A 24,711-nucleotide genomic window follows, 5' to 3' on the forward strand; every position below is an offset into this window, starting at 1 on the left:
AAATGATTATTGTCTGAGAGTTTACTTTGAAACACTTATGCTGCATACATTAATAATATGTCATATAGTGGCTGCACCTTCGCCACTGTATTACTGAAATGTGGTCTCATCATGTAGTTCACATTTCGGAAACTTGTTTACTAATGTGTTTCATGTTCATATGATCATATTAGCACTCACAAATATTTTTCACTGTTAATAAATCAATTATGTTTTGGGGCAACATTTATGACAGGCCTTTGAACAGAAGCAAAATATCTGCCTATGACAGAGTTACTCTCTCAGTGCCTGAAATTTTCAAGGGCCAGAAAGGAACTGAAGCAAAGATATGGGAGAACAGAACTTCCAGTGAATAAGAATGAGGTTTTCCAGTGTCTCCTTGCTGGATCCAGAGAGTCCTCAGTCATTAGTTTCATAAATATCACCATGCCATATTTCAATAAGTGCAGACCTCGTGACAGTCAACTCTGAATGGCAGCTTCTTTCCACTAAAATGACTAATAGGCATTCCGGAGTGATCAAGATATCTGAAAATTGCAATTAGTAGGTTTATCAAAGCAGAAGCTTTGTATTCATGATATAATGAAGTTCTTACATTTAAAATGAATGTGACTAACTTCCTCTTCATGGGTTTAAATAAATTTCTGATCATTAACTTTGTAACAGTCGTATTTCCTCTAGCATTTCAAGTTGAAAATACACTTGTCACAAAGTAGCCCCACCCACAGGGACAAGATAAATTTATATGTGATATTGCAGATAGTGATTTGAGCAATACATGCACAAATGTGGAACAACAGTTACTTTAGCAATGGACTCACTACAGTGACAATGATTAAATTCTGTCAAGATTAATCCTATTTTACATTACTCCTGAAACAATGTTACTTACACGATACTAAGTGCTATTGTTTTGTGCAGCAATATTCAGAAATCTATTTATATTTTAACAAATTCATTTGAGTTTGTTGCAGTCATTTAGTAATTAACTCAGTCTCTTTGTTTTTAGTTCTGCAGTTGCATATTATATAACGACTTTGGAACATCCCTGTTCAAAAATTTTGTTTTTATGGTCTTACAGCAAAATATTTTGATGTACATTTCCTACTGTTCACAGCTATGATTAATAAATGTTTTGCATATTTCTGATTGATCACTAATATTCTCATTTTTGTACTGCAGAGGTATATCATGAGCTCTACCATGTTTATAGACTAACCGATGACATTCTTGATAACACTTTTTTATCTCTAGTGAAATTCTGAAACTGTACTGTGATTCTACTTCTAATAATTATTATGTAACTTAACACATGGTGGAGATGCTGAGTCACAGATAGGCACAACAAAAATCCCTTCCTGGATTTTCCATTGTTTGATATTATATAACTTAATTTCCTTCCACAAGATGCTGTTTGTTATCAAACAAGCTGCTTATCAAAATATTATATTTCTACTTGTGATATAATTGGAAAGAGCTTTCAAAGAAAATGGTGAAGATTAATAGAAAAGTACTATATTTGTAAAGTATCTCTCTTAACTTTGTAAGTATCAGTGCTGCAAGTGGACCCATAACTCTAGACCTTTTTTTCTCTCCAGAAACATTACTCTTATTTGATTTCTACAATCCAAGTATTTTTTCCCCAATTATCTGACAAACCATTAAGGCTACCCATTTTCATCAAAGTGTGCCCCTCACAACTGAGGAACAATGTATAAAGATATAATCTTTAACTGGTACTGTTTTCTTATATTCTGGTTAGAAAGTTATTCTGTCTAGATCTGGTGGTGCATAGATTAGTGCGCAAGTTCATAGCATTTTTGTTTTGCATGTTGGTATTCTGGTTGCTATGTGTTATTAATTATCATTTTTTGTTTGTAGTTCACTGTCGCTGTTTGAGTTTACATATTGTCATTTGGAGATAGTGAGTGGAGCTGTGGACACTAGAAAAATGGAGTGGCAAGTGGAGAAATTGGAAAATTTCCAACATATTCTTCTGTTTGAGTTCAGTAGGGGGGTGACAGCAGCGAAGGCAGCCAGAAAAATTTGCACCGTTGGACAGAGCGCAGCAAGAAAATGGGTTTTTCATTTTAAGAAGGATTATTTTGACATTAGTGACTCTCCACCTTCAGGAAGACCTTCAGGGTTTGATTAAGATCATTTAAACGCTTTAATCCACAATGATCAAAATCAGTGAACTTGAGAACTGGTGAATATAATTAACTGTGACATGCAATGGATAAGGTTCAAAAATCGGTGTATGGGTACAGCATGCTCTAAGACAAAACCACAAAAATCTCAGGAGGTGGCCGTATGTGCATCTCTGCTTGCTTGTCATCAATTGGCTCAAGAACAACACTATCCCGTAACATTACTGGTGATTAGAGATGGTTTCTTTATGCTAATGTAAGACAAAGAAAGGAATGGGAGAAGCTCAAACAAAGCTGCAACTCCCCGTGCAAAGAACTGCACGCATCCACAAAAGCTCTGCATCTAGTGGGACAGCAGTGGTGTGGTATACTACGAACTGCTTCTCTAAAGTGTAACCATCACTGCTGACATTTGTTGTCAACAGCTGAGATGTCTTGCAGATGCAATCAAAGAACAACAACCAGGAAGGCTGCATGAAGTGATGCTACTCCATGGTAATGCCAGCCCACTTTCTGCTAGACTGACACAAAACACTATACAAGAGCTGGGTTGTGAAAGCACATCCAAAATTAACTTCTCCTGCAGAATTCAAAAGTATGAGGCATGCTTAATGTTAGATAAACAACAACAGAAATTCCTGGACAGAAAAATATGTATTACAATGGAAACGCAACCACTTACCTTTATAGGACTGGTTCACTGCTCACAGAAACATGTAATAGAAAACAGTTAACACTAGCTTCAAAGCTCTTGCTCTTTTTGTAGCAAGAGTACACATATTCACAAATACAGACACCAAGATATACACACTCGTGATAGCAACGAGACTAGTCATTACTGCAAGTGTGTAAGTTTGGATGTCTGTGTGGTTGCATGTGTAAATGTGTGTCACATTACTAGAAAAAACAGCAAGAGCTCAAAAGCTAGTGTTAACTATTCTCTATTATGCTCTTCTGCGTACAACACACCAATCTTCTATAGGTAAATGGTTGCCTCTGTCTTATTTTACATAGTAATGTAAAATATGTGACAAAATGACATACTTGTGGTATAGATCATGTTGCAGTGTAGCACTATACTTGGGTATGGGATTTGAATGTGTTAGAGCTCTAAGCCTGGCAGTGCTTTGAGCTATGTCTTCAGTTTGTTGCCTCTTTCCTGTGCATTGAGTAGTGCTATGAAGGTAAGTTCTTTCCTCCACAGTGGTGTGAATGTGGGATAGTACATCCGCCAGGTCCATTCTGCTCACCATCAACATGTTGAATGTATGTAGTGAACTGCACAGAGAAATCTAGATGGTGCAGCTAGTATAGGCATGCTTTTCCTGATTTCTGATGGAAGGTGAACACAACTGGCTTATGGTCTTTAATGGTGAAGTGCCTACCTTCACGCATATGCCTAAGCTTTCTGATTGAAGGGTAGGAACAAATACTAACAAAGAGATAGAGGGGCTCGCCAGTACGTACCTCAGCTCAGTACAGCCGATAGATACACAAAAAACAGAACCAAAAATTTATGTTCCTAGCTTTCGGAACAAATGTTCCTTCATCAGGGAGGAGAGAGGGGAAAGAAAGGGAAGAAGGGAAAGTGGATTCAGTTACTCACAACCCATGTTATGAAGCAACAGGGAAAGGAAAACAGGGAGGGTAGCAAGGATGGGGGCATGGTTGTCAGAGGGAAGCCAAAGATATTCTACTGGAAGTACTGTGCCAGCTTCAAACCAAAGAGGATGCATACAGAAGTAAAGACGTATATAGTATAAAGATAGACACAACTATGTAGGATGAAAAGATGCGTGAAAGGCTAAAGAGGAAAGGGAAAGAGGAGAAGACTGAAGAGTAAATGGGAGTGAGGTTGTTTAACGTAGGTTCAGTCCAGGGGGATGGCGGGATGAAAGGATGTGCTGGAGGATGTGCTGGAGTGCAAGTTCCCATCTCCGCAGTTCAGAGAGACTGGTGTTGGGTGGGATAAGCCAAATGGCACATACAGTGTAGCAGGTTCCTAGGTCCCTAGAATTATGCTGGAGGGCATGCTCCGCTACTGGGTATTGGACATCTCCTAGGTGGACAGTTTGTCTGTGTCCGTTCATGCACTCAGCCAGTTTAGTTGTTGTCATACCAATGTAAAAGGCTGTGCAGTGCAGGCATGTCAGCTGATAAATGACATGTGTAGTTTCACACGTGGCCCTGCCTTGATGTGTATGTTTTACCAGTAGCGGGGCTGGAGTAGGTGGTTGTCGGGGGATGCATGGGGCAGGTTTTGCAGCGGGGTCAGTTACAGGGGTAGGAACCACTGGGTAGAGAAGGTAGTCTGGGAATATTGTAGGGTTTAACAAGGATGTTACGGAGGTTAGGGGGGCGACAAAAGGCAACACTGGGTGGTGTGGGGAAAATTTTGTCAAGGGATGATCTCATTTCAGGGGTTGACTTGAGAAAGTCATATCCCTGGCGGAGTAATTTGTTGATGTATTCGAGGCCAGGATAATATTGGGTGAGAAGGGGGATGCTTCTGTGTGGTCTGGGGGTAGGAACATTGTTGTTGGACGGGGAGGAATGTATTGCTCGGGAGATCTGTTTGTGGACAAGGTCTGCAGGATAGTTGCGGGAGAGGAAAGCACTGGTCAGGTTATTGGTGTAATTGTTGAGGGATTCGTCACTGGAGCAGATACGTTTGCCACGAATACCTAGGCTGTAGGGAAGGGAGCGTTTGATGTGGAATGGATGGCAGCTATCAAAGTGAAGGTACTGTTGTTTTTTTGTGGGTTTGATATGGACAGAGGTGTGGATGTGAGCTTCAACAAGATGTAGGTCAACATCCAGGAAGGTGGCTTGGGTTTTGGAGAAGGACCAGGTGAAATTCAGATTCGAAAAGGAGTTGAGGTTATGGAAGAAATTAAGGAGTGTTTCTTCACCATGAGTCCAGACCACAAAGATGTCATCTATAAACCTATACCAGGCCAGGGGAAGGAGCTGTTGGGTCTTCAGGTAAGCCTCCTCCATGCAGCCCATGAAGAGGTTGCATAGGACGGAGCCATCCTGGTTCCCATGGCCGTTCCCCTGATTTGTTTGTAGGTCTGGCCTTCAAAAGAGAAGTAATTATGGGTGAGGATGAAGTTGGTAAGTGTGATAAGGAACGAGGTTTTTGGAAGATCTTCGGGTGGGCGTTGGGAGAGGTAGTGCTCAAGGGCAGAGAGACCATGGGTATGTGGGATGTTTGTGTAAAGGGATGTAGCATCTATCGTGACAAGAAAGGTTTCAGGTGGGAGAGGAGTGGGAATGGATTTGAGGCATTCTAGGAAGTGGTTTGTGTCTTTGATGTAGGATGGGAGTCTGCAGGTGATAGGTTGGAGGTGTTGGTCTACCAGAGCTGAGATATGTTCCGTTGGGGCTTTGAAGCCTGCTACAATGGGACAGCCAGGATGGTTCTCTTTGTGGATCTTGCGCAATAGGTAGAAGGTAGGGGTACGTGGCTCAGGTGGATTGAGTAAGTCTATGGAAGCCATTGTGTGAATGGCTGAATTGGGACTGGTGATATCTGGTATTTGACTCTACACTACTTCATGTAACCACCAGTCCCAACAGCTCCTATCTCTCTTCAAAGTCCTCCACCTCTCAAACTCTTGCTTGGAGAACACACTCAGGAACATCATCCTAGAAGCCAGCTGCAAACTTGAGTTCCATGCCACACACCACCTGAAAAAACTATCCACAGTGCTAGTGCAACACCTAAGAAGTGGGGTCCCTCTCCCAATCCCTCACAAACACCAACCACAACAGAACCTTCAACAAACCCCCCTCATAGCCAACAAACCTAGCCTAGCCACCCTACTCAATCTCCCCATCCCAGCACATACCCCACACAGACCAAATCTCAACTATAACCACAGTCAAATACCAGATATCACCAGTCCCAATTCAGTTCTAAACCTCTCATCCAGATTCCTCTCTCCTCCAGAGACATCTGTTCTATCAAAAGGCTTAACCTTTAGCCCCACACCTAAATTCAACCACACTTCCCTGGTTAAAGATCTCCTCTCATTCACCCGTAACCTCAACTGTAAATATCACTTCACTACCCAAACACAGCCCCCAAATACTAGACCCAGTGTTGAACCCTGTCTAGAACAGTTCCGACCACCTTCTCAAAGGGATCCTCCTCCCCTCTCCCAAAACCATCCCTTGCAGACATTTCAGGAATTTCTCACATCCAGTGTTGCCTCCCAGTCCTTCTTGAAGAACATCCCAACAACCCCCAACATCACCCCAGCTGAATCCCGTGCCATTAAGGAGCTGAAAACAGACTGCTCTATTGTCATCCTCCCGGCGGATAAAGGCTCCACAACTGTGGTACTTGACCGTGTGGAGTATGTGGCAGAAGGACTGCGTCAACTCTCCGACACCTCAACCTACAAAGCTGTTACCCAGGATCCCATTCCCTCCATCCAGACTGAGCTGCAGAAAATCCTAATAATCCAAGGTCCCTCACAAGGCCGCACAAAGGCTTCCATAGACTTACTCACTCCACCTGAGCCACGTACCCCTAACTTCTACCTATTACCCAAAATCCACAAAGAGAACCATCCTGGCTGTCCCATTGTAGCAGGCTTCAAAGCCCCAACGGAACATATCTCAGCTCTGGTAGACCAACACCTCCAACCTACCACCCGCAGACTCCCATCCTACATCAAAGACACAAACCACTTCCTAGAACACCTCAAATCCATTCCCACTCCTCTCCCACCTGAAACCTTTCTTGTCACCATAGATGCTACATCCCTTTACACAAACATCCCACATATCCATGGTCTCTCTGCCCTTGAGCACTACCTCTCCCAATGCCCACCCGAAGATCTTCCAAAAACCTCGTTCCTTATCACACTTACCAACTTCATCCTCACCCATAATTACTTCTCTTTTGAAGGCCAGACCTACAAACAAATCAGGGGAACAGCGATGGGAACCAGGATGGCTCTGTCCTATGCCAACCTCTTCATGGGCTGCATGGAGGAGGCTTACCTGAAGACCCAACAGCTCCTTCCCCTGGCCTGGTATAGGTTTATAGATGACATCTTTGTGGTCTGGATTCATGGTGAAGAAACACTCCTTAATTTCCCCCATAACCTCAACTCCTTTTCGAATCTGAATTTCACCTGGTCCTTCTCCAAAACCCAAGCCACCTTCCTGGATGTTGACCTACATCTTGTTGAAGCTCACATCCACACCTCTGTCCATATCAAACCCACAAAAAAACAACAGTACCTTCACTTTGATAGCTGCCATCCATTCCACATCAAACGCTCCCTTCCCTACAGCCTAGGTATTCGTGGCAAACGTATCTGCTCCAGTGACGAATCCCTCAACAATTACACCAATAACCTGACCAGTGCTTTCCTCTCCCGCAACTATCCTGCAGACCTTGTCCACAAACAGATCTCCCGAGCAATACATTCCTCCCCATCCAACAACAATGTTCCTACCCCCAGACCACACAGAAGCATCCCCCTTCTCACCCAATATTATCCTGGCCTCGAATACATCAACAAATTACTCCGCCAGGGATATGACTTTCTCAAGTCAACCCCTGAAATGAGATCATCCCTTGACAAAATTTTCCCCACACCACCCAGAGTTGCCTTTTGTCGCCCCCCTAACCTCCGTAACATCCTTGTTAAACCCTACAATATTCCCAGACTACCTTCTCTACCCAGTGGTTCCTACCCCTGTAACTGACCCCGCTGCAAAACCTGCCCCATGCATCCCCCCACAACCACCTACTCCAGCCCCGCTACTGGTAAAACATACACATCAAGGCAGGGCCACGTGTGAAACTACACATGTCATTTATCAGCTGACATGCCTGCACTGCACAGCCTTTTACATTGGTATGACAACAACTAAACTGGCTGAGTGCATGAACGGACACAGACGAACTGTCCACCTAGGAGATGTCCAATACCCGGTAGCGGAGCATGCCCTCCAGCATAATTCTAGGGACCTAGGAACCTGCTACACTGTATGTGCCATTTGGCTTCTCCCACCCAACACCAGTCCCTCTGAACTGCGGAGATGGGAACTTGCACTCCAGCACATCCTCCAGCACATCCTTTCATCCCGCCATCCCCCTGGACTGAACCTACGTTAAACAACCTCACTCCCATTTACTCTTCAGTCTTCTCCTCTTTCCCTTTCCTCTTTAGCCTTTCACGCATCTTTTCATCCTACATAATTGTGTCTATCTTTATACTATATACCTCTTTACTTCTGTATGCATCCTCTTTGGTTTGAAGCTGGCACAGTACTTCCAGTAGAATATCTTTGGCTTCCCTCTGACAACCATGCCTCCATCCTTGCTACCCTCCCTGTTTTCCTTTCCCTGTTGCTTCATAACCTGGGTTGTGAGTAACTGAATCCACTTTCCCTTCTTCCCTTTCTTTCCCCTCTCTCCTCCCTGATGAAGGAACATTTGTTCCGAAAGCTAGGAACATAAATTTTTGGTTCTGTTTTTTGTGTATCTATCGGCTGTACTGAGCTGAGGTAAGTACTGGCCAGCCCCTCTATCTCTTTCTTAGTATTTGTTTCACATCTTTATATGAGATTTTCCATTAATCATTTTGATTGAAGGGTAGCTCACATAGGGCTTGTGGCTGTAAGATAACCAATTTTTTTGTGTTCATGATAATTTTTTTACTGAATGTTAATGTTGTGCACATTGCAATATGACTCCAGTGGCAGTTCATGATGCATCCATCATAAAAGACAGGCGTATCGGGAAGAGGGTGAGCTGATACAACAGCCTCTACAAACCTAGCCTTTACTCTGGAGAAGGATGGTTTCTTTAAATCAGTCAACTGCAGCGAGTCTCCAGGTTTATTTGAACATATCAGGAATTTGTTGAAATTTATTGCCAACAATGCTTGATTGTGCATAAAATGTTCATACAGAATTGTCAATCCCAAGAAATGGTACCATGAAAAAAGATGAAGAGAACCTGTGATCTTTGAATGGAAAATCATGAGAAAGATCTTTGGACCAATCCACGAAGAGAACACAATGAGATGTAGGAAGAACCAGGAACTGTACGACATAATAAAGCAACTGGACCTCATGCAGAAAAAGAAAATGGAGAGAATAAGCCTGACATGGCACATTGACAGGAGACCAGGAATGTGGCATGCTAAAGCTGTGCTTATGGGAAAACTTGATAGAACTCATCCAATAGGAAGACTGAAGAAGCAGTGGGAGGATGAACTGCATATGTACTATCAGCAGTTGGGTGTCCATGAGAAATGAATCCAAAGTGCACAAGATCACCATCTATGGAGGAACAAAGTAAGGTCGGCACATCTTCAGGGCCTGTGATCACCGATACGTATGTATGTAGTATGCATGCAAGAAATGGAGTAATTCATCTACTGTTGCGGCAATCAGAACTGAGAAAAAGCTTCCACTCAGTCTTGAGATGGATGGATTTCATACAAGTTTTTACTTCCATTGCCCCAAAGACACATTTTGATGGGATAATTACTAAGCCATGTTCTCACAGTTGAATGGACAGTTCCTATAGGTGGGCTAGATACCCTGGCACACTGGACATCATTAGAAACAAGTCATTAATGGGGAACTAACAGAACTCGGCCTCTAGTCATCTCATCTATGAAGCATGGAAAGCCAGTCCATGAAGCATTGGAAAGCCTGAGCACCATTGTACAGTACAAATGCCATTTGAAGAAATTTGTACAGTTCAAATGGGGGTGCAAACAGTGGTTTTGAGTATATCATCTGCTGCAATACATATACAATAGAAAGAATAGATGAGGTTTATTAGGGAGAAAATTGACTTGCTTTGAATATGTACAGCAAAATTTCAATAGGTCGCACAGGTTAATGATCAAGTATCATACTGGCGTTGAGCCCGTTGCTCTTCTTAGATGTAATATGGAGTGGCGAGGCCCAGCTACCTAAAGGGGGACTGATTCCAGGTATTAACGTAACAGAGAGCCCTTTGGGGACAGACAATGAGGTAGGGCATGAACTGGTGGTTCTGGCATGGCGACAGTGTGATGTTCTGTTGAGAGTTTTACCAGTGTTTGAGTAGACAATGGACAACTGACTTCAGGAAGTTGACAAAGCAAGTCATCATATGATTAATCAATAGTGATCACTTTGTTTTCAGCATGGTTGGCAGAGTGCAGGAGTCCGTGAGTAAACAACTGTGTTACAGAGTTAAGCAGGAGTCTGTGGTGAAGATATGGGAAGAGGCTGCAAGCTGTGAAGAAATCTGCTTCAGCAGGTTGGTTAATGCTGTCAAGATGCAGCTCCAAATTTTCTGTGATACCAGCAGATAATCTCCTTTGTGGGCAAATGTTTGTTTCTACTGAAAGAGTGTAATCGTTGTGACATGCACGTGGAGTGCTGCATTTGTGGGACTTTGACTTGTTTAGATAGATGTCTACTTTCATTTGCAGAGCTCTATATTTAGGCTTTCTAGCATTCAGTTCTAAATGCTGACTGTATTCTCTCCAAATAAACAAGGTATGTTAACTTTAGCCAGAACTTCCATACTATTAAAAATAGAACACTTTATCACAAATACTTAATGCATGATTTAGGTTTCTGCAATGCCCTGTATTTCAGAATCATAATGGTAACTTATTACTTTGCAATGTAAAAAGCAATTTTCTGCAAGCACATGGTAAGTGAAACCCAACACTACAAATAAAGATTGTTAATTTTTTAGTCAACATCATACTGTTTCTAGATAATGTTTTATTTATCTACATAATAATGTAGGCCAAAGCAGTGAATTAAAATTTGTACCACCACTCAAATTCGAACCCAGGTCCCTTGCTTACTATGCAGCAGCAATGGACTGAGACATGAGTTGTAATTTGCATCACGGTGGGAGATGTAATCTGTGCAGCAGTGTTAGCCGCAGTAGTGTGCTTACATCTGCCTAGTAAGCAGGAGACCCAGGTTCAAATCTCGGTGTTTCTACAAATTTTAATCCATTGCTTTGGTCTACATTACTATCATAGATGAAAATGAGTATCAATATGTCTCAGGAACATCAACTATATATGATTAATAGTTTTATTTATCAAAATACAACCAATTTTGTCTGTTCACAACAAATGTACGGAAAAATGCCTTGTGCAGTGAAGGCTCAGTTGGCACACCCAGATTTGACTTGCACTATAACCTTTTCATTTCTTACAATCTAGCTGAAGAGTTGCCTCTCATCTTCAAGACTTCTAACCTATATATTTAGCTCTTTTGTTAGCCCCATGCATTGTATATTCCTCGTTATTACGATGTCAAAGAAGGCATGTTGTTTATTTTCCACTCTATTCTGTAACCTGTATCCTAGAGTGGATGTTTAGTTGTCTGAATAACATACTGTAGGTCAACAGGCTGCTGAATCATGTCCTCTTTCAAGAAAAAAATTAACTATATTTAACTAAATTCCCACGATAACACTTTTTTGTTGTTAGTAGGTTTAATATGAAATAGGTAATTACCAGAAAGTGGCATAACAAGACTGCCAATATTCTGAAGGAGTACATTAGTGATGACTTGCATCAAGTCTTTTATAAATAATAGAACTATGTTACAACTCATTACACTATCAAAAATATAACTAAAGGTGCTTCAAAGCAGTTTATAAAAGCTTAATACCTGTCTCATTTATGTAGTGTATGACCTTACTGGCATACCCTGTTTCTATATATTAGGTAATTCATAAAGCTTTAGTGCCTTGGCCTGAGCTGGAAAAAAAATATTCTGCATGGCTTTAGGAGGGGGGAGAGACACGGAGTGAGCATTGCTGTGAAACTTCCTGACAGGTTAAAGTTGTGTGCCAATCTGAGACTCAGAGCACTGCCTGGGAAATGCAAAGATAGAAAATCAAGTGTGGTACACCAGTATGAGTCATGGATCTGTCTTTACCGTTTTATTCATCAGTATGTCTTGTAATACTTCATTTCTAAAGCAGCTGTGAAAGAGAAGCTGCCACCCTCTCTTTTGAAAGTTAAAGCACAAATATCAAAATTAATCAGCCAATGAAATATATTAATTGTGAACTGCCAGAGCAGCTAGTCAACTCACGAAAGACTTTGGCTTTTAAAAAGGGCACCAACTTTGGCCATTAGGAAGTTGAATATTGTACAGTCCCATAAATATGGCACCAACTGCCTCAAACATGAAACCCCTCCGCTGCCTTTGGCACTATACAGCCACATTTTGCCACCTGTGGGAGATGCCTACCATTGGCCTGGGCTGGTTAGAGTTGGGAGTGGTTCTTTCAGGTCACCCCCAACTTGTATTGGTATCTGGAGCTTGGAGCGGGCTGGCTCAGCAGAAACCCTTGAAAGGAAAGTCTATAAATCTGCCAGCATGCCATTCTTCTCTCCCAGCTTTTTGCAGTCCTTAACTGAGCAATGTGGCTGTCCATGATCTCTCTCTCTCCACTGCTGCCAATGCATTGACATGAGACCTGCCTCCATGAAGTGAGCCATCCCACCATTAATCTCCCTTGCAATACATGTGCATGTGTTAGTGCATGCATGCATTCTCATTTGCACTGTTTCATTTAATTTTGGAGTGTACCCTGTCCACTGCTAGGTGTTAACTTAAAATACTCAACATGGTTTTGGTTGTCCAACAATGTACTCTTTGCTAAAGTCCATAATAAACTTCTGCTACTTGGTTTTCAATGACAAATATATCTTATTTTGTGTAATGGTGGTAGGGATGAGTTACTTAATCCCTTACATGACATGATCACTATCAGCAAAATTACAGGACATGAACATCTGCAAGTAGTAAAAGAAATCTGCATTGCCCGTATGAGGCATAAATTATTCAGCCAGATCAGTTTCATGTAATTAATTTCACTTACACAACAAGATGTTCACCAGAAGCAGCATCTAATCAACACTTTCACCCCCAATAGTACAGCAATGTTGGTGACCATGACAGTACCACCCCTCTCTCCAAATTTCACAAAAGCTCTTACGCATACCTTAATCGACTAACACTTCTGGAAGAAAGGTTTGGCTAAGCAAATTTCTGTATGATTCTTTTTGCCCCCTCCCTCCTTCCATGGGTGCTAGTTCAGAAAGGTATGCAGAAGAGCTTTGAGAAGTTTTGAAGTTATGAGAGTTACTGAATGAACTGAAGTTGTGAAGATACATCACAGTCCTCTGCAGATAGCTTACTCTGTAACGGCATTCACTGCAGAAGTTGAGGGTCCTGGTTCAAGTTTCAGTTCAGCATACATTTTTAATATACCATTTGTAACAGGAAGTACTTTAGCTTACGTCAATTAGCACTAGTTCCATTACTAAAAGAGGTGTAAAATTTGTCGGAGTGCCTATACTATCCAAATTTTAATGTGAAGAAGAATGCGTGCTTACCAGTCACCCAAGCAGACGTAAAAGAAACTGGGCTTGCATACACTTGAATTAAAAACTGATTGAATTTTTATTATGCAGAACATGTTTCATTAGGTGATGTCATGAAGATAAAGGGTGAGAGAAGAAATAGGGAGAGAAAGAACTGTACAAGTACTGGAGGGCAGGAAAATACTCCACCCACTGAATTGAGAGAAAGAGACGGGGCATAGGAGGGAGGGAGGGAGAGAGAGAGAGAGAGAGAGAGAGAGAGAGAGAGAGAGAGAGAGAGAGAGAGAGAGAGAGAGAGAGGGGGGGGGGGGGGGGGGAGGGAGAAAGTGCAAGAAAGGCTACAATGCAATACCTCCAACATTAGTAATGAAGTGTCATTAATAACCAGGTAAAAAACATAGGTTACAAATGGAAACAAAAAGCGGACAAATGGCAGAAAAAGATGGAAAAGAGAGTATAAGACGAGAAAAGAAAGAAAAGAGGTAAATGTTTACTAACTGAAAGAAAGTAGCATGTAAATACAAAATGACAGGAAAAAATGCTATGGAAGAGAGTAGAAAAAACAAAAGTGCAAGAAAAATTAAGCAAGGTGATAAACTGGATACGAAACTTAACTTACATTTGAGAGAATTGGGAATAAAATTGCTGTCAACATCCAGATTTAGGTTTTACAAGGTTCTTTAAATCATTTAGTCAAACAAAGAGATCATTTCTTTAAAAAGAAAGTGGCTGGTTTTCCTTCTCAGCGTTGTCAGATCTGAGACTGTCATCTGATTCAGATTAAATCAGGGACAGGACATTACTATCATTTCTTTTTTAGGAGTGAGGAAGTGGAAGTACCCTACATTGAAACCTAGAGGATTTTGGGAGCTGTGAGAGTGTTCGATAGTTACTGTAGCAACTACTTGCTGAGTTCAGAAGCATTCAAACTATTGATTTAAGTGGAGCGAGAAACACACACAAGGTGCTGATGGGAATTGTAGAATTAATAGAAATAAAATGACATCAACCAGTACTGAATTTGCTCACTGAGCACAACCAACTTATGCTAGCAGACAACACTGTTTAGTGTATCTATGTCTATGAAAGCCAAAAGTGACATTGAATTAATGACCACTGAAATGATATATCCTCAAACTTGGAATTCCTTTTTCTATTTATGTGGTAGATGCATTAAACAGCTGTGAGGCATTAGGATTTGGTATTGGCAGGTTGCACAATACAGACTTTTCAATAGGGACATTCATGTGACTAAGAACTTTGTGGGGTGACAATGTTCAAGAGTGCCATAGGCCCTCACACACACTGCTTTTTAATGATTATATGACTGGTAATAAGTCACCCTGGAAGGTGAGGGAAGGGATTTTCAAGAAGTTTCAGTACATAACTGAAGGAAATTATACCTGTGGTCTAGCATCTCCTCATTACCAAATTATAGTACAGGATGGTCTAGTGCAATAATACTTCTTTCCTATTTTTAGTAGGGTGTCATGGCTCACGCAGTTATTTATTTGCACATGTGTTCATTAAGACGCAAAAACATTTAAGACTGTATGTCTATTCAGTCAGTGTTTCAGCATCATAATGACAAACAGATTGTATAGTAACTGATCAGTAATGAGTGACATTTGTAAAATTAAGGACAACGGTGTATATACCTCCATGCAAGCCCTAACTTCTCTTATCTCCATGGTCTTTATGGGAAATGAACATTGGCAACGGTAGAATTGTCCTATAGTCAGATTCACATGCTGGTTCTAAATTTTCTCAACAGTGTTCCTCGAGAAGGAAGGCCCTTTTCCCCAGGAATTCCCATTTGAGTTCCTGAAGCATCTCTATAATACTTGTGTGTTGTCAAACCTACCAGTAACAAATCTAGCAGCTCACCTCTTAATTGTTTCAGTGCCTTCTTTTAAATCTGATCTTGTGGTCGAGCAGTAATCAATAATGTCGGACTTTTTTTATGATGGAAACTTGAGTTTAGGCAATTGCAAGCAAATGAATAGGCCTTCACGAAAGAGTTATACCAATATTTTTCTAGTTTTATTCTGCATTAGGCTAATGGAGCTTTGTGGTTTTAATGTTCAATACATATTTTTTATTTTAGATTGTAGTATGTATTGTCCAGTTTTGAGCGTCTTTGCTAGGAACTGTTCATTTTAAAACAATACAGCTTGAAATGTATTTGTTTGATGGTAATAAAATCTTAATATGCTATAGGCACATACAGTATATTGGTAGTGGAAATCTCAAGTTAAAGAACTTTTCAGTCACCCATAAAAAAGTTCTTATGATTTTTCTAAAGTAACTTTTTCTCAACCCACAATAAACATGTAACAGAAAGTGTGGGTTTATTTTGAAGGTCTCCTTTGTGGTTGTAAGAATTTACAACCACTGTGACTGTACAGTGTGAGGCGGATTTTATATAGAGAGTTGTTTAAAAATTCTGGCTGGGAGTATCACCTCTGCCTTAGAGAATTTTCCAAAACAGTCAACTCCAGGTGCAGTGACTTATTCTTTCGTGCTATCCAAGATATGATATCACCTTTCAGTCATGACATGCTCAACTGATCGACTATTGTATGGTATAGCACTTGATCTATAAAAACGGTCCGCCGCGGTAGCTGAGTGGTCAGCGTGATAGACTGTCAATCCTAAGGGCCCGGGTTCGATTCCCGGCTGGGTCGGAGATTTTCTCCACTCAGGGACTGGGTGTTGTGTTGTCCTAATCATCATCATTTCATCCCCATCGACGCGCAGGTCGCCGACGTGGCGTCAAATGGAAAGACCTGCACCAGGCGAACGGCCCACCCGATGGGAGGCCCAAGCCACACGACATTTCCATCTATAAAAACAACTAACCTGAGCCAAGTTAATTTGGTCGTGGTTTCTTCTTTATTTCTGATGTGTAAAATTATGATGTATTTCCAAGCTGCAGATGGTGTTTTGAACCCTCTGCACCATTCATAAATTTGTTGACTGTATCCTCGGTATTGGTTATAGTTGCCAAAACTGTTTTCTAAAGATTCAAGCACATTTTCTTGCCACACATACATCATTGTGTGATTCTGTCCACACCAGGTCTGTTCTGTAAACATCTTGTAGCCCTATGTTTGTAGCTCTCATTCTTCTAAAGAAGGTATTTTGGCATGCAGCAGCCGTCACAGCCTTCATTAGCAGTGGTTTTCTGTTAAGTTTTTTGAAACATAATCTCAAGTTTTTAACACCTACAGAAGGGCAGAGATTAAAATATTGGGTAAATTTGCCACATTTTCTATCAGTTTCAGGTGGAGGTTTTTAACTGATGAGGAATACTTTAACCATGAAAAATTATGAATAGTTCTTCAAACTGTGCATAAAGTAAAATGTTGAGCTGGATTTTCGGATGCCCTGGACAAAAACATTGTTTCTTTCTTGACCTGGGTGACATATTCATTATTCTCTTTTGTCTTCATCGACAAAAATTATATTCCATGACAGCGTGCCACTTTCTGATACAAAGAAACACATTGTCACCAACTTTTACACCCTCACTTCGAGAGAAATAAGCAGCATTTTCTGCTATTGCAAGTTCATCTGCTGACAGCAGTGACCTCGAAGGTATCATTGTACGATGGAGACAATCGGATAATAAACACAGCATTCCAGATAATAACAATAGCATCCTGTTTCCCAACCGTCTGGAGGAAGGTGAGGGCACACAGCAATGCTGCACTCAATTTCACAGCTGTGTATGCTGCTAATCGCACACAACCACTCTTCTGTATTATTCTTTACCAAATCCATATCACCATACCTGCATGTTCTTATAATCACAAAAGAGACCTTCGAAACAAACCCTCACTTTGTGTTATATGTTAAATCCTGGGCTGAAAAAAGTTATTTTGGAAAAATCATAAAATCTTTTTTATGGGTGGCTGAAAAATTCTGAGACTTGAGATTTTCACTACCAGTATATGTGCCTAAAACATTTCATTAAGATTGAGCAAATATATTTCAAGGTATATAGTTTTACATTGGGGTATTCACTAGGAACTGTTCAAAGTCAGACAACCCTTACTACAATCTATAATGAAAATATATATTTATCTAACAACCAAATCGCTCCATACAGCCTAGTGCAAAATAAAACAAGAAAAATATTGGTATAAGTCATATTGTGAGAGGTCTATTGGTTTGCCTGTAATTACAGTCCAAACTTAAGTCTCATAATAAAGTTGTGAAAGGATACGAGGGTGGTTTGAAAAGTTCACGGAATCACAATGAGAGGTCAGCGCTAGCACGAGTTGTTCACATGATTTTCATAGGACTGTTGCGTGTAAACACAGGCCATGTCAGTGCTCTTGGAAGAAAGCTGTGGTGGTGACGTGGCTCTGTTGTTGTTCTCGTGTAGTTATTTGCGAAGGTGGAAAAAAAAATTGAGATTCCAGCAGTGATCAAGTACTTCATAAAGAAAAGTATGAAAACAAGGGACATCATGCCAATTTCCAGAAGACACTGGGTGACCCTGCTCCTTTACATTAAACTGTTCCCAAGTGGACAAATGAATTTAAATTTGGTCAGGAGAGATTAGATGATGACCCTTGCAGTGGTCGGCCAAGATGTGTCACTACTCCAGAAATCATTGCAAAAGTTCACAAAATGGTTATGGAGGATCGTCATTCGAAAGTGCATGAAATTGCTTGCACTTGCCAGATGCCATCTGAAAGGGTATATCACATTTTAACTGAAGAATTAGAAATGAAAAAATTACCTGCAAGATGGGTGCCGCGACTCTTGACGCTGGATCAAAAATGCACGAGAATGGACATATTGGAACAATGTTTGACCCTTTTAGGAGAAACGAACAAGGTTTTTTGCACTGGTTTGTGACCACAGTTGAAACTTGTGTGCACTACTATACCCCAGAGACAAAACAACAGTCAAAGCAGTGGAAACATGCTGATTCTCCACCACCAAAGAAAGCAAAGACAATTCCTTTGACAGGAAAGGTCATGGCATCAGGGTTCTGGGATGCAAAGGGGATTTTGTTTGTAGATTATCTCCCCACTGGGCAAACAATTACTGGAGAATACTATGCTAACCTCTGGTCAAATCGCAACAAAATATACACGAAAAAAGGCCATGTTTAGCAAAGAAGAAATTCATTATCCAAGACAATGCACGCCCGTACACATGTGCTGTTGCCATGGCAAAATTGCATGAACTAAGGTATGAATTGCTGCCACGCCCACCTTATTCACCTGATATGGCTCCATCAGACTTCCATCTCTTCCCAAAACTGAAAATTTTTCTTGGTGGATGAAGATTCACTTCAAACAAAGAATTGGTAGCCACAGTTGACAACTATTTTGCAGGCCTGGAGAAAACTCATTTTCTAAATGAGATCAAGGCACTGGAACATCATTGGACCAAGTGCATTAACCTACAAGGAGACTACATTGAAAAATAAAAAAGTTTCAGTGACGTAAGTACTCTTTTTCTATTCCATTCTGAGAACTTTTCAAACCATTCTCGTAAAAAGGATGGCAGGTCTTTCAGACGCCAGAATGAGAGCGACCCATCGAAGTGACCTATCCCCTGTTTTATTCTTCCACCAATAACCCTTCTCTTTCCCTGAAGAAGGAACTACTAGTTCCAGGAGCTAGGATATTGTACGTACTCTCATACTTGTGTGTCAGTAGTACTGAAATTTCATCTCCATAAGGCAATGTTGGCTCATAATTTTATAGTTGTCTCAAGTGAATTTTCCTTTTGATAAGATTAATTATGTCAAGTTCATGAAGAGATCACACAACAAAGATGTCACTGTCAACCTAAACCAGACTAATGACTGTGACTCCCTAGGCTTGCTTGGTGCAATCTCTTGAAAGTCTCTTCAGGTTTGCTGCCAGATACTAAAATCAACTTGATTCAATATTTCAGCGATCCAACTGTTGACCATCTTCAGGAGAACGCTGCTTCTGCTGCTGAGTCCTGCTGAGAACTGATGTTCCAGTTCAGTGGGACTCAGCAGCAGAAGTAGCATTCTCCTGAAGGTGGTGAAAAGTTAGATTGCTGAAATATTTAATCAAGTTGATTTTAGTACCTGGTAGCAAACCCTAAGAGACTTTCCATACTAATGGCTGTCTCACCAGAAATGTAGAAAGCCTTCACCCTCTCTATACCTCTAGGCAACACGTTGCCAAGGGAGGAACCATTATACTGAAACCCTCTAATCTTCTCAGAGTTTTGTTCTTCGTGAGTTTACTACAATTATTAGTGAAAATTTAATAAAAAGATAAAGAATGATTTCTTTGGATTGCCCACGGAAATTTTGTGCTTAGCACTGATCAGGCACTGTACATGGGGGACAGAGGTAAACAGTGATGCGACATCAATGGTAACCAGTGGGATGTTCAGCTGGAGTAGAGAAGCTACTGATTTTAGGCAGTACTGAAACTGGCAAACCAAGCAGGTTCTTTCTACTGAGGGAAGCAACTGTGTGGTGCAACAGAATATCAACCTGTTCACAAAGCAGTTGTACTGAAACTTCTGCAGCTTTCGATTGTGGAAGGTTCTATTTAAGTTGATGAAAAAATTAAATTTTATTCAAAATTAACCACAAATTACCTGATACTGGTCGTTGATGCCTGAATCCCAACATATGAAAATTTCCAACATATGTTTTGCAGACAATTAATGTATATGCCACAATATCACCAGACGAGAAACAGAAGATTGTGTCTGCTAAAACTTACACAGCACCAATAATTCTATTACTTTACTCTCACTGAAACCAAACTAAATGTTTAAAATTTAGGTTGCTGTCTTGCTCTGTTGCCACAAACTTTCAGACCAAATTAGATAACAAATCTCATCTCATCTATTCATCATCTGAAACATTTGAATTACTATAAAGAAGTGATTAGAAACTGTGTTTTGTGGTAATGCAGAGACAAAATAAATAGAATGTAAGTACTTTTCTAGAGAGGCAAGAAAAGAAAATGGTATGAGAAGAATATAAATCAGAACTTTCATTGAAACTACTGCACCATTAACCATTTACTTACTTCCATGTTTCATTCATAACATCCAAAGGATTTGATGATCCAGGAACAAAGCATAAAATCTGGTGATATTGCTCCCAAGCTTGTTCTTTGCATGCAGTGCTACAATATTTCATCTGCAACAAATGGTCCAAAAATGAGTTTCACAAGTATTAAAAAACACCAAACAAACAGCTGATGTACTTTCCCAACAGTATTAAATACGTACAGCTAACAATTAGTAAAAAGAGAAAACAGGTCATTACTCACATTTCACACGAACTGCTATGCTGATGGTCACACCGAGTAAGATTGTAGGAGGAGAACGATTACCTCAGAGCATGTGGGGCAGTGACAAGGGTGGGAGGGGGGGGGGGGGGGGGGGAGTGGTGGCACTCCGGGTACAGGCTTTTTATTCATTACAGAGTTCTCATGAACATTTCAGTAATAACTGTCTGCAATTCTGCTAGACAATAGATTCAATATTATGAAGCATGACGGGATATTTTGTGGCTTTAGCCATTATTATCTAACTTAGGTTTGTTTAGTTCTCATGCTGTTCACAAGATATTATACTATTTCTTTCGTGTGGTGGCAGTTTCAACTCTGTCCTGCAGTAAAGACTGACATAAGTCTTTGCTGAGCTGTGCTGAAGTGTCATCAACCTGTTCTCTTTCACTTTCTTGTACAGCTACTGAGCTGCAGAAAGTGTCCAGGACCAGCACCCTCGCCCATGTATTACTAAGCCAGTTCACAGCAGAACATGACAGCAGTATATGTACCAATCATCTGTCCCCAATTCCCCTAAAAACACCTCTCCCCCCCCCCCTCTTCCTTCACTGCACAATGGAATCACAACAATAGTTTTTTCATCCATGGACAAAGAAGGCTTGTGATAGTTGAGTAATTATACATTCAGATTTACACACCAGAGTTATTGTAGTGGGCTATTGAACACATCTATGCTATACTGTGAATGTGTACATCTATACTTAATCTATGGATCCAAATACATCAACTGTAAGAAGAAAATATTTTCTGCACAACAAAGAGGGGGGTTGGGAAATTCTAAGTCAAAGATGACCTGTTTCGGAACTGAGACCTTCTTGATCTCCATGGGGTGCAACACAGCAGTGAAGGAGCTATCAACTCTGCAGTCCAGTTATCACGGTTACACAGTAATTTGACAGACTTAAGAGACAAAGACTGCCCTGCTTCAGACATATTCAGTTGTTAAAATTTGATTCTACAGGCCAACTTGAGAGTGTTTAGCTTTCTGACATTCATCTAGTCATATACTGCCCCTGAACTACATGTCACCCAATCAACCTCAAAAGTACAGTCTTCAAAACACATTTTCTTCACGTCTAGTTTTGCCAGTCAACATTAAAAATAGAAAAAATAATAGTATTTAATGAACCTTTTAGCATGATTAGATGTGCACTTTCATATGCAGTTGAATAACGGTTTTCTAAGGTTTATTTCCCATTTTTCCTCCCTGATGAGTATTAATGTATCACTTTTTTGCTCGATAGTATTTTTGCCACACAACAGGATTTTGCAGAACTCTCTATTAGTATTGTCACATAAATAATGTTTGTGTGAATATTTTCTACATGAATTTTGTATCTTGTTGGACACCTTGGATTTAATGTTACGAGGATACAATTTCAGATCATTGAATCAAAACGGTAGCATCCACACGTACTTTGCGTGCACTATGCAAATATGCTGTGTGTTTAGTTGTCAGAGTAATCTAACTTAAAAGCAGAAAGGGTGTAACTATCAGTTGTTTAAGATGAAGATGTATCGCATAGTTCCTATAAGATTCAGTTCTTTAGTTAGTTTTCAAGCTCACTGAGTCATATCTGAAATGGTAATTTTAGAATTTTTGCCCTGCTGGGTCAGCTTCCGAAGGTAACCATGCAAAAGATGCTGTACGTTGTTTAGCTAAATGACAATAAGAACAAAACATATAGGACAAATGTAGAAAAAATCTTTAGATCTGACATGGGGGAGGGGGGGAGGGGGAAGAGGAGGAGGTTGAGGAAACTTGGACCAATGCAGATAGGAAAAATGTAAAACTTAGCTACTCAAAGAAAACGAAATCAGAGCATCAGTGGAGAACATACATAATTCCTCCCCTCAAGCTTTCATATGTTAAAACACTTCTGCTCTATTTCATCTTCACCAGCTTGCCTATTCAACATTTCTCTCTTGTACCCCATCTGCACCAGTTGCCCACATCAGTACCTGTCTTCCATAATATTCTATCAGCCTTGATGAGAAAACAGGGGAATAAAAAACTAAACCATTTCATATGTTCAACATTTTATACTCACTATTCATGCTGATGGTGGCACAGAGTAAGCTGGGGTAGGAAGGGGAAAATCACAGAGCACATCCAGTTGCGATGGGGGAGATGCAAGAGGGGGCTCTCTGGGTATAAGCTTTCTTAGTCAATATTTATCCTGTTCTGGCTCTCTAATTCATAGAGCAAATTTTGTTCTTTATATCTGCTGTCTTCTAAATATTTCTGAAGAATTTACAATGTTCCCTGATATGTTTCACTCACACATTACACGAAAAATTTGTCAAATTTAGAAGCAAATGGTCTGCAATGTTAGTTCTTTTACATCACATCATAAGCATGATCGCAATTTCAAAAATGATTGTTTCTTTAGCATTTTGTCACAGTATAACCATAAAACAATCCTGGCAAAATCATACTGACTCGCTCTCTCTCTTTTTCACTTTCATCTTGCCCCCAACACAAAGTTGGGACTGCAGTTTGGCAGGTGGACTGGGCTGAGGGGTTGTGGTGTTGTGTTGTGTTGAGTTGAATGAGTGATGGAAGAAGAGAGAAGAGAGATGGGGAGTGGGAGGACAGGGGGGAGGGGGGGGGGGGGAGGGTTGGAGATGGATAGCTGACAGCTTGGAGAGAGGCATACAACATAGGAATGCAGGTGGACAGAATAGGAATGCGACAAGTGAGCACTGGAACTGCTGAGTTTGTGCAGCACACAATGATAATGACATGGGGGATTCAATTGAGAGCAGTTGACAGAATGAGAGACTGTACGGAAGAGGGTATGGTGTAGGGGGTTAGTGAAAACTGAGGCCAGGAGGATTACGGCAACAAAGGATGTGCTGCAAGGATAACTCCCATCTATGGAGCTCAGAACAGCAGGCTGAGGAAAGGATCCAGATAGCATGGGTTGTGAAGCAGTCACTGGAATTGTGCACATTGTGTTCAGCCACTAGCTAGTCAGCTCTACTCTTGGCAACAGTTTGGTGATGGACATTCGAGTGGACAGTTGGTGTGTGGCCATGCCTACTTAAATGCTTGTGCAAAAGTTGCAGCAGAGTTGGTATACAACAAGACTGTTTTCACAGGTGGCCCCTGTTTCTGAAGGGATACGGAAGCCTGTGATTATACTGGAATAAGACGTGCTGGTTGGGTGAATTCGGCAGGTCTTACACCTGGGTTCTCCGTAGACTCTCCCATTTGCTTCCTTGGTCTTCCTCAGCCCAATATGCCACCTTCCTGGTCAACCTCCACCTCTCTCACTGTTTAATCTGTATTTCAGTCCATATCAAGCCCACTAACATCAATACTACTTGCATTTTGACAGCAGTCATCTCTTTCATTCCAAAAAAGTCACTCTCTTATTATAGTCTGCACAACAGTGAACAGCACATCAGCTGTGAAGATAATTCTTCTGCCAGAATGCTGAAGGTATCTCCAAATAAAAGGATCTTCCAGAGAGTATGGAACTTCAGCAAGCAGGTACCATACAGTTGTGTGGTACAGTCTGCACAATTACTCTCTACATTTGGGAAGACTTATGGGCTTTTATACTATAATTCATGCCACAGTCTTATTCATGTGGAACATTAGAAATGTAGTTTCTTTTTTTAAATCATGTGCAGAGTCTCTTGATCTAAGATGTGCTCACTGCATGGACTCCTCCATTGAGAGCAGGTACTTAGCAAAGTGGCATAAGAGTCAAGGCATTAGAATTACAGTCAGAACAATAACGGGATCTTTCCTTCAAAAATGCCACAGCCTACTCCATGCCCTCCCTTTGTCTAATCTGAGCTGGAGTTCTGTCATATGACTTCATTATC

General features: G+C 40.8%; 1 protein-coding gene across 3 annotated transcripts in view; it reads right to left on the minus strand.

Annotated features, from left to right (window-relative positions):
- Positions 1-24,711, minus strand: part of LOC124604962 (histone-lysine N-trimethyltransferase SMYD5) — an 81,465-nt gene that overhangs the window by 28,368 nt on the left and 28,386 nt on the right. For all 3 annotated transcript variants that reach the window (XM_047136523.1, XM_047136524.1, XM_047136525.1), the window contains exon 5: positions 20,605-20,717. In XM_047136523.1, the coding sequence (XP_046992479.1) occupies positions 20,605-20,717 (113 nt within the window). The remainder of the gene's footprint in view (positions 1-20,604; positions 20,718-24,711) is intronic.

The sequence above is a fragment of the Schistocerca americana genome, chromosome 1 (genome assembly GCF_021461395.2).
Source record: "Schistocerca americana isolate TAMUIC-IGC-003095 chromosome 1, iqSchAmer2.1, whole genome shotgun sequence".
NCBI lineage: Eukaryota > Metazoa > Arthropoda > Insecta > Orthoptera > Acrididae > Schistocerca > Schistocerca americana.